General features: G+C 40.4%; 1 protein-coding gene across 1 annotated transcript in view; it reads right to left on the bottom strand.

Annotated features, from left to right (window-relative positions):
- Positions 1–2,740: 2,740 nt before the first annotated feature.
- CLSTN2 (calsyntenin 2) overlaps positions 2,741–11,116 on the bottom strand; it is a 315,092-nt gene continuing 306,716 nt past the window's right edge. The window contains exons 13-17 of the mRNA XM_041487078.1: positions 9,924–10,094; positions 9,196–9,341; positions 8,555–8,678; positions 7,022–7,206; positions 2,741–6,414 (exon numbers count right to left, since the gene is read on the bottom strand). Of these exons, the coding sequence (XP_041343012.1) occupies positions 6,199–6,414; positions 7,022–7,206; positions 8,555–8,678; positions 9,196–9,341; positions 9,924–10,094 (842 nt within the window). The 3' untranslated portion in view covers positions 2,741–6,198. The remainder of the gene's footprint in view (positions 6,415–7,021; positions 7,207–8,554; positions 8,679–9,195; positions 9,342–9,923; positions 10,095–11,116) is intronic.

Below are 11,116 nucleotides of genomic sequence, written 5' to 3'. Positions count from 1 at the left end.
ACATTTGCAGTGCTTCATGCTGCTGAGTGTGTTTCTTTATAGGCAGTAACTAAGGAAGCACCAGCCCAGAGCTCTCCGCTGTAACCATTGTGTCTTTCCCTCTGCACGTGTTTGGAGTGCTCCACCACAGAGGGCTGACAGCAGAGCTGCAGGAGAATTATTGAATTTTGGTTCACCACCAGGCTCTTTAACAGGGCTGTTCCAAAGGATGCTAGCAGCACTGTTCCTGTTCCAGCAGAGACACGGAAACCATAATGAGAAAACCACTGGCAATACCTACTCCAAAGGCAGTAAAGCGCCTCTAGGGAGAAAGGGTAGATGCTCTGGTGCCTGCCTTTTCGTCACCAGGAATGAAGGTATGAACGTACAAAACTTCCTGGGTTCATTTTATTATGCTAAGTTTCAATAATGAGGGCTACAGTTGTTTATTACTTTAAACCCCTATTTTAGACAGAGGCTTATGAAATTAAAGCCCTTGTGTCCCTTTCATTTTTCCACTGTTCAAGTGTTGTGCATTTTTAATTTATGACCGTGTCTTTTTCAGAGAAAACCAAACCAAAAAGAATATACCAGGCTTGAACCTTGCTAATCCTATAAAGGTGATGAATTATAATTACTTTATGAGATATCACTGGAGAAATTCTCCTAATATATTTAGCAGCAATATTTCTTGAGATTGCGTATGTTAAGAGAGTATGAATTTTGCTCTGCTGTAGCTTTAGTTGTTATCTCTATTCTTTGTATCTTTATTCTCCATGCTAACAAAAATGAAGTTGGATTCCAGGAGAGTCCAGCAACCAGAAGTCTGATCATTGGATACACAATCTGAGACTTGCAGCTTTAGGGAACCTGATCCATTTCAGTTTACATCACTTCTCACACATTGCTTGTTATGCCTTTCTTTATTTTAAAAAAAAAAAATTTGACCCCAGTGTACAAAGACTGTACAAGATCGCAGCTTCTGAGTGCTGCAGAAAATATTACAAAGTGTAATGGTGCATGGGAGTGTGGGTTTCTTTGGGAACACCAAGGTCTTTGAGGGATGGGCTGGCTGCTGTTCCCATGGCCGTTTGCAGTGGCACTGGAATGCTGTGAGCTCCGCAGGCTCTGGGGGCAGCGAGGCTGTGCAGGAACAAGGCCTGGCAGCTTCCTCTGCTGTGCTGAGAGGGAAAACCTAATGCCATTGGTGATGCTGGGACATGAGGGAGATTATACAGCACAGGATTATGTACAACCAATAAGAATTAATTTAGTGACTTAGAAGATGGTTTCACTTCTTCAGCAATCTTTTTGATATTTATGTTTTGTCATTTGGGTTTTTTTCTCCTATCTCCTTAGATTTACTCACTTGGTGTAGAACTACTTCAAGCAATTGCTTAAAGGCAGAAAGCAGTTCTTAAGGCAGAACATGATAAAATCTGATATCCCCCCTGAGACTGGGGTTATACTAGTTTTGAGATACTTATTCTGGTCAGCATGTGTGAATTAAGGGAAGGGGAAGCCCCTTAGAGGAGACGCACTCAGTTTTGTCTCCCTCTCTCAGTTTCCGTATGTTTTTGCAAACATCCTTAATTTTGGTATTGTTATTTCTATTCCAGTATACTATGAACAGCTCCATCCCACCAGACCTTTACCTGCTGTCACCCCAGTAAAGTCTTTCCTGTGCTGCTCTGTGGAGAGCTGTGTGTGCTGGCACCAGAGCTTTGAGGAGAGGCAGTGTTGTGTCCCAGTGCACTCGGACCCCTACCAGGGAGACAAGTAAAGCTCCCTCTGAGGTTACAGCTGGGGAAAGGGACAGCTGAGACACAAATTAGTTATTATTCATATTTTATCAAAGCTCAAAAGGCTCTGCCACAGTGAAGTAAGGGCTGCTACTCCATTACCCTCTGCCCATCCTTCACGTGGGGCTACTGATTTCCCATGGCATTATTTTCAGTTTAGAGTCAGGCAGGGACAGCTCCTGCAATGGAGAGGGTGGATTTCAATCACAGAAGGAACTTTAGAACTCTCTGATCCTTTGTGAGCCTTACTTTGTTCCAGAATGGAGTAAGGATGGTGCTCAGCAAGCTCAGCACCACCACATGCCAGACAGATAAATAAACTGCTCCCTCTCATTAGCCTCTGGTGAGGTAAAAAGCAGTCCCACCACCACTGCAAGGTATTACCTGTTGGAATGAAAAAATAGCAACTGTTTATTCTAATTAGTATTAAAGATGTCACAAACCCTACTTCTATGTCTAGATGTGTCAGCCAATGCAGTAAATATTGATAATAATATCAACTGTGCATTTTAAGGTTTACTTGAAAAAGATAAAACACCTATGGAGGGGGTAGAAATGAAAGAGAAATGGGAGCTATTAATCACAAATAGCCACCTAGGCAGTTATATTAATTTAGAAACATCTTCAATTTGCATTTGTACATTTTACAGCTTTTCCCAGCTTTAGATTAGAACTCCAAAAATTTAAGAGATCATTGATGTGATGTCATTTTAGACCTTTGTTGTCACCTCTGCATTCCTGATGCCATGGATTGTGGTTGCCTCTTCAGAACTGCTTTCATTGGATACACCTGTTTATTGCTAGTGAAAAACAAAAGAAAACAAAAACAAAAACAAAACAAAACAAAACAAAAAACAAACAAAAAAAAAAAAAAAAAAAAAAAAAAAAAAAAAAAAAGCCACCTCACCACAAGACAGACCCTGAGGAGCTGCAGTGAATCCTTGGAAAAGAACAGAGCTGGGGAAGGGTTGGAGCACCAGGCTGATGAAGAGCAGCTGAGGGAGCTGGGGGGGCTCAGCCTGCAAAAAAGGAGGCTCAGGAGGGGCCTTTTCACTCTCTCCCATTCCCTGAGAGCAGTCTGCAGCCAGCTGGGGTTGGTTTCTCCTCTCAAGTAACAAGTGATAGGACAAGGGCAAACAGCCTTGAAATGTGCTGGGGAGGTTTAGATTGAATATTGGGGAAAATTTCCTCATTGAAAGGATGGTCAGGTATTGGAAGAGGCTGTCCAGGGCAGTGCACATTCACCACCCCTGGGGGAATTCCAACACACGTGAATGGGGGACCTGGGCACGTGTTAGGAGTGGGCTTGGCAGTGCTCAATGATCTTAGAGATCTTTTCCAACCTGAATGGTTTTACACCATGCTAAACACTTTCTAAACACTTTATTCAGGGAGAAAAGGAGAGAATTTTGGATTTTGATTAAGGGCAAAAAACCCCCACATGTGTGTCTTTATGTATGTATGCGTGTATACATGGCTTTTAAGCCAGTAGGTTATATTAAAAAATAATTTCTGGAGGGGAGGCAATATTTTTAGAATTGTTTTAGAAAAATTGGTATTTCTGTGATTTTCTAGTTGTAGTTTTGCTCAGGAAACCACTGCTCTCAGTGCTATACAAATATTCTAGGGCCCATTTTGTGAAGAAGTACCTCATTCTCACTGCCATTCTGTGAAAAGGATGTTTCTATTTATTTGAAAAAAAAATGCTGCATAATGCACTCCAATGAGTAATCTAAAATAAGTACAGTGATACATTTGAGTTTGCTGAGTATCTTACTGCAAACCAAATTTTAGTGATAACACACATGCCTGTATGACTTTTTTTAGGTTTAAAAATGTAGGTTTATTTACAGTAGAGAAAATACTTTGTTTCCTTTTTGCGTAATGTACGAGTACAACCTGAAAAGATCTGCTTCCAGTAGCAAAAAGACAAAAGTCTATTAGATGAAGAAACACACTGGTGAATTCACAAACATATAAAAGAATTAAAGGTTGTCAATAAGGTTGTAAATTGCTGTTTTCAGGTTGCCCTGATGTTTGCTATGATAACAGCAACAGCAACAACAACAATAATAACAACAGAAACTTTAAAATAATTTTAGTCCAGTTTTAAATCTGAAATTGACTGTTAGATACCTACATTTAATTTTGAATCTTTTTTTTTCCTGAGCGGAAAGATTTGCTGATATGTGCTGATAACAAGCATCATGAAGAGCCTGCTTCATGTCACTAAAAAATTAAAACTGGGAAATTATCTAGGATACTAGGATGGTAGCAACTGATCTAACATAAGATTTTGTTCAAGATAATCAGAAATGTTAATATTTATTTTGTATTAAACAGAAATTGTGGACATTTTTACAGTTGTTATTCCTCCAGATAAGATGTGGCCCTGATTCTGCAAATATTCTTCTAAGTTTAATATGTGTGAGAGAATAAAATGAAACAGAAATGATAACAAAAGAAAACTGCTATATTGCCAATCTTAACAACCATGTGACAATGTGATTTCTGGCACAACAAATAAAAGCATGAATATCTCTAATTTTAAAATTAATATAGATTTTTCTTTCATTTACTTTCTAGATATTCAACTAAAGGGCCCAGTGTCTCTCAGTATTTCCCTTCAGCTACCAAATGCAGAAACTGGAATTACAAGAACCCCCAAGCACACTATATATTCCCTATATCCCACAACATTCCGGAGCTGTTAATAATCCAGTACTGAGGGAGGTGGGTACCCTCAAGACTGCTCCAAGTACCCTTTGCAACACTGACCACCATTCAGGGTGCTCAGGAAGATCCTGCTGTGGCAAGACTGACTGGGAGTGTGGAGAAGAGGGAGCAGCTCATTTCAAACAGCAGATTAAAAAAGCAAAAGCCAAAGATGAAATTGCAAAGAAAACGAAGTACTCAGGAAAATCACCCAGACAAACCACTAAGCATCATTCTCTTCCCTGCCATTTTGTTTCTGTGCATTGGAGCAGCTACCCCAGCAAGCGCTGCAGCATTTGGTAAACAGAGCAGTTGAAAGGTACTTAAGGAAAAGGGGACGAAAAACCCACCACACAGACTCATCAACACATTGTATATGTAGCTCTGCTTTTTCTTTTCCTTTTTAAACAGTGTTTAAGAAAAATATGCTGTTACCATAACAAACTAAAATACTCTCTAAACCTCTTAAGATTTTAGTTTTTGTTTTCAACTATATTGGTTCCAAGTAGGTTTTATTTTTCCTTGCCTACTTTATAAAACCTTCTCTCAACATTAATGGCTTCAGGCAGAAGAAATAAGGGAGAATTATGAGCACAGAAGAGGACTTACAGTGTTGTTCCTTTCTCTTGTGCACTACAGGCAGGCAGGGGTACAGAAGAAACAGGGCATCATGTTTTTGTAGAATATAGTCAGACAGGAATTCCAGCTGGTACTCACTAAGCAAAAGGGAATGTTTTCCTCATCTAAAATAATTGTTTAAATCCCAGCCATACATAGCTATGGAATAATGGGGTCATTAATTTTCCACTAGTTCAGTAAGATGCTGCAGCAAGCTAATGGTTCCATGAGACAGACAGTTTAAAGCATTGATTTTCTGCAAATTGCTCAATCCATAACTAATGAGCAGCTCTACAGATTTTCAGTGAATCAATCCCATCAGAATTTACAGTTTGCGTAAAACCATATTACTCAATCTGTGAACACAGACTGGGTTTTTTTTAATAACCTTCAGCAGCCCTTTCTTGTTGCTGTTTTTCTTAAACTTGTTTTTAATTTCTATTGGTAGATTGGATAAAAATCCCTCTCTTGAGGGTCTGACAGCATGCCTGAAAAAATACACCATCCACGTCTACATAAGCACACATGCATCCCCTGTCAAGTCCTAAATATTTCCTTGCAGAAGACAGTTAATATCCAAAAGGCAGGACGAGATGATAGATGGAATTTAGCCCCTGTAGCACTAAAGCCCTGCCTCAATTTGAAGGTGGATTGTTTTTTTACACCTGTAAAAATGTGAAGCTGTATGGCAACTGGTATTCGGACCCACAGAAGTTATTCTACATAACAAGCTGAAATCTCTCCTGTGTGAAAAAAGTAGCAAAGGCAAAAACATGTATGGATTGAGTGACAGGACTTTTGTCACACATCTGCAGGGTAGAAACAGGAAATTGAGAATTATGCTTGCTAACAGATCAGGTTCTGGATTACTTTATTACTGCATGTGCCAGGAGGTTTGTACCACCTTTCCTCCAGGCTTTGTAAGAAAAGGGTCAGTTCTATCATTATCAATTACTACAAGAAGATCATTTTAGGCGAAACAGTTATAGGCAAGCAGAAGTTCAAATCCTGTTAATGAATTCATAGACTCTGAAAAAACATTGTATTGGTTGTTACAAAAGAGCTGTGGCTGGAGGGCTCTTTGTTAGTAGGGGAGTGTTGAATCATCCCACTCCAACTGCTCTTGCCTAGTGGCATTCTGTTTGTCTCCCTTTTGGACAATCACTTCCTCCTCGTCCTCTTCCTCCTCGTCCTCCTCCTCTTCACTATCATCTGATTCAGCACTGGTTGTGTCTTCCTCTTCATCATCTCTGTCTTCTTCCTCACTCTCCTCTTCCGTCTGGTGTGGCTTTTCATATTTCTACAATACATTTAAAGAAATGAGACAGTAGCAGAAAGGTGCCTTCTTGACAGCCAGAGCTGTCTCAAATGAGCATTTAGAAATGCTAACATGCTGGGCAAATCTGCTTTCCATCATTATGTGATTATTAAGCATCAAATTCATACAAGTTGGTAGCATACATTCAAAAACTACTGCAAGAAGAATGGAATGTCAATAAGCAATCTCTTTGTTAGCCACACTGCCAAAATTTAAACCTTCAACATCAGCTTCTTTGAACTGCTGATGATTTCCCCTCCTTTTAGTGTATAAATGCTTACATGAAAAAGTTAAAATCAAAGCAACTATATCATCTTGGGTACCTACAAACAGACATGGATGAAGTGGAAGTGAGTGATGCTGTACCTGAAGTTCTTCACCATCCTCTTTAATAATTATACATGACAACAAATCTGAAGTTCTCAATTATATCTGATCAAGGTGTGCAGAGCTGAGAAGTGGCCTGGGGTCTTGAGTGTACTCACACAAAGCTGAACAACTGGACCCTGAAAGATGCTCAAACCCACTGCCAGCGCAGGCAGTGGCTCCTGGCAGTGCCAGGGTGCACTGCTGTGCCCCAGTTAAGTACCTCCATGGGGTTGACAGTGATGGTGAGAGCAGAGTCATCCCAGTCCATCTCATTCTCCTTGGTTCCCTCATGGCCCAGGGAGCCGTGCTGACGGGCTGAGCGGAGCCGGAACACACCCAGTGTCACCACCAACACCAGGATGCTCACACAGATGATGATAACGATCGTGGCCACGCTGGGAACCACTGGGACAAAGGGCGGCAAAGGGAATGCAGTTACATTTGTGGAACAAGTCATCTAAACCCCACTAACCTTGTTCAGTTTCAACCCACAGCACCCCCTCCTTTGGACTGAGAATCAGGACAGATACTTGTGCCATGTGCCTGGGATGATGGAAAGTGTTGACCAGTGCCCATCCACTAAGGTGGAGCACACACAAATGGTGTTCACAGATATCTTATCCCAAGTACGATAAATCCTAACTAAAAAGTGAGCATGCTCACCTTTGCTTTTTGAGCCACTTAACTACAGAAGACAGGTAGTTAATAAGTGCAGAATCAAATAGTTTTTGCAGTAAAATTCTGTTATCTCACTTGCATGTTGACCCCTTCTGATCACAGCTGAGGCCTCAACCTTACTTGAGACAAAATGTACATCTCAAAGCTTATATTTTCAAAGGTTTCAGATGCTTGTGATTTGAATCTCCAGCTCCCAGAAATCAATGCATTGCCACCCTATTTGTCTGTGTTACAGCCTTCCTGGGAGACTCTTGAGGACTCAAGACATTTTCCCCCATTGTTTGGTTGTACTCTGAGAGGCCCCTGTCTCCACTTAGTCACAGGAAGAAGTCTCCCTAAACGACCACATGTAATCAGCTCCATAATTAGGTTAGTGGAGAAATGCTGCCACTTTCTATGTACCTCGAGGTGCTGCAGTTCCAGGAGCATGGGATAACCCAGTCCATAACCCATTTTGCTGCCTTGCCCTGCCTATAAGAATGTAAGTCTGAAATCAAAACAGCATTTAGGAACAAAAAAAACTAGTTTGCAATAGTTTATCCATTAAACGTTCAGTTTCATTTTAGTGAAGTGTCTCTACAATGTAAGGAAAAATACAGTAATTTTCTAAGCATCTCTGTATGTAGCTACTTACAACTGCCTACACTTTACATCAGCTTTACTTCTTTACATATGTATCATTCAGCTAAAAAGATTTCAGAATTCAACTTTCAAACAGGTATCTTTGCCCTGCATTTAACTTCACTGAAAAGGTTTCAGATTTGGGTATATATTTTAACTCAGATAGCCTAAAAATTAATTAAAAATATATCCTAAATATTTTTTAACTGTGGGGGTCAGAACACAAAACCATTAATGAAGACTTTAAAAAAGGATACCACGTTTTAATTTAAAATTACATTCTTGGACATAATAGCATTCAGAGTTACCTTCTTTCACACCTGTGATCTCTGAGAGGTCTTAGAAGCTGAAACAATGGACCTCGGGGCTTTAATCTGTGGAGTAGGTTGACCCACAAGGGAAACACTGACACACCGGAATCATTGTGAGCAGTCTCTGGGAAGGTGTCACATACCTGAGCTGTGAACTGCACTTACACTCCCCTCAGGGTGCTGAACAGATTGGAGAAATTGGGGCTGGAATATCATGTGATTTACATGGTCCATGAAGTTCGAGTTGGAACTGTGTAGAATATTAACCTGGGAGAAGAGAAAAATAAGAGACCAGATACTAAAAAGTGTTTTACACTCCACTCCATATATTACATTGGACTATGAAGTTGATTAGCAGATAGGGACACTACTTCATAGATAGTAACGACCAAATTAACTCTTTTTTTCATGCCAGTGGAAAATACACAGCTTTATATATTTCTAATTTGTAGCATGAAAAATGCATTCTAACTTTTCTGGCTGTTGACTCTGAAGTGGCACATAACAGGACTCTTTTAATTTACCTGTTTGGATAAGTAGTGACTTTTTCTTCTCTCTATATTAATCAGCTTTTAGGAGTTACCTAAACATTATGAAGTAACTGTTAATTTTATCAACAATTATTAAGTTGTTAATTGTCTTTGTAAACACTTATTAATTTTGACCATATTGCTAAGTAGGTCCTGCAGTTTCCTGGAGTTGTTACCTGGGCTCTAAGCCTCGGTGATGGGTTGGAAAACATGACTCAGTCATTGCTCACCTCCAAGCTGAACTCATTGCTCACCTCCAGGTTGAATTCATTGCTGGTGTAACGCCCGTTGAGCTCGGAGCACTTGACCCTGAACTTCCTGCCTGAGGTGGCCGAGGTGCCCCAGTTGCGGTAGCGGAGCTGCCGCAGCACCTGCTCGTAGCTGAACATGCTGTCCACACCTGCGGAGTGGGAGGGCAGGGACAGCTCTGGGACAGGCAAGGGAACACTGCTCTGGCAATACACAACAAATCAACTGCTCACAGAACACACGGAACTCGGCAGAATGGTCTGGAAATGGCAGGGCATCAAATGTTCCCTGACACTCGACTGTGAGGATAGTTTTCAGAAATGAATGTAGGTCCCTAATGGAGAGGGTAAATACAACAACAGTAGTGCAGAATATATTACTTAGTGATGAGAAAAAGATGGCCAATGTCCCAGCATTGTACAGGAACACTGAGGAACCCCCTCACTCCCACGTTCCACTGTGATGGTCCATAAGAACCTCACATTTAAAGAAAGCATGGATGCCATTTTCCTTACTCAGGGAGTAGCAGGAGGGATGCTGAGAATCCAAAGGGCAAACACAGCACATCCAGAGATCAAGAAGCAGCTGTGTTTTTTAAGATACAGTCACCCTTGGGATATTTTCATGGCTAGAAAATCACAGATTCCTATCCACTTTCTTACATATTTGAGCTTTCATTCCAATATATAACTGATGTGACAAAATACAGGAAAACCAAATTTCCTGAACTTACCATAGATTGAATATCCTGCAGTGGAATTTGTGGCATCTAGATGTTTTCCTTGAAGCTCCCCATGATCTAGTTCTAAACACTCTTGTTCAGGGTCTAGTTCTGCACCAATGACCAAAACATCACAGAAATCCAAGTTGTGGAGCATTTCCTCTACTACCACTTTTTTATTGGCTGTGAACCCATGGCATGGGGCATGAAAAAAAAGATGGAAATGAAGATAAATGATCACAGAACAGCTCAGTCATTTTATGTGCTTTGCATTAGGGCTTTCAATTTTTGCCAAGATGGCTGAACTGTTTTTGCTGATATTAAATCCAGCACACTTGAAGCAAATCAAGAGAAGTGTCCAGTCTGCACACGTGCAGTGATGATGAAGGCCTACAAACACCCAGTGAGATAAATAGAAAATATATTGCCCTGTAGTATAAAGCACCCAAGAACATTACTGGAAGTAGAAAACTGAAATATGATCTTGGAAATAAATTAATGTAAAAAATTCCAGGTTTCAGTGCTGAATTGATACCTGCTTTCTCAAGGAAAACCAGACTGGAAAAATACACATCCAACATATCTATGCTTGGATGATTCTCTCAGTTACTCTATGCCCCATAAACAATTCACATTACAAAGACCTGGCCGTCTATCCAAGAGCAGGGCATTATTATAAACAGCAAGATCCTGTGCTGTGTGACTTAAAGAAATTAAGTTATAAACTGACTGTCCTTCAAGATGTACAAGTAAAAAAATAATTCTGTTACTGGAAAAAGAGTAGAATATCAAATCAATATTTAAATTCTCTGATCAACTTAGCACAGAGTGTGTGGCAAACCTGCTTAAGCAGCTCCCTGAAGGCACAGACACTGCAAGTCTGGAACTTCCTGCCCATTTTGCAAACTTGATATTAGAGGGTGTATTGGGAAGGAGGGCACATCCAGGAAAGCCTTACACCCTAGACTGCCAACTCCTGGTGTGGTGAATTTGGGTACCTAAGCTCTAAGTTACAGCTGTAACATAGGCAAAAATGCAGACCAAGTCAAATTTGTGGTCTTCAGATAATCCATGCCCATAAACTTGCACACCATTACCCATTTTCTCTTCTTCAGAGATATACATCTAGTTGCTGCTTATTCTAGTCCAACAAACAGTGTTTAGAATGATTCCTCAAATTACTAGACATTTCATCTGCCTTGCAC

This window comes from Pyrgilauda ruficollis, unplaced genomic scaffold (genome assembly GCF_017590135.1).
Source record: "Pyrgilauda ruficollis isolate IOZ18807 unplaced genomic scaffold, ASM1759013v1 scaffold79, whole genome shotgun sequence".
NCBI classification, from domain to species: Eukaryota; Metazoa; Chordata; class Aves; order Passeriformes; family Passeridae; genus Pyrgilauda; species Pyrgilauda ruficollis.
Note: the sequence above shows the minus strand (reverse complement) of the source record. Positions and strands in the feature narration are given on the sequence as shown.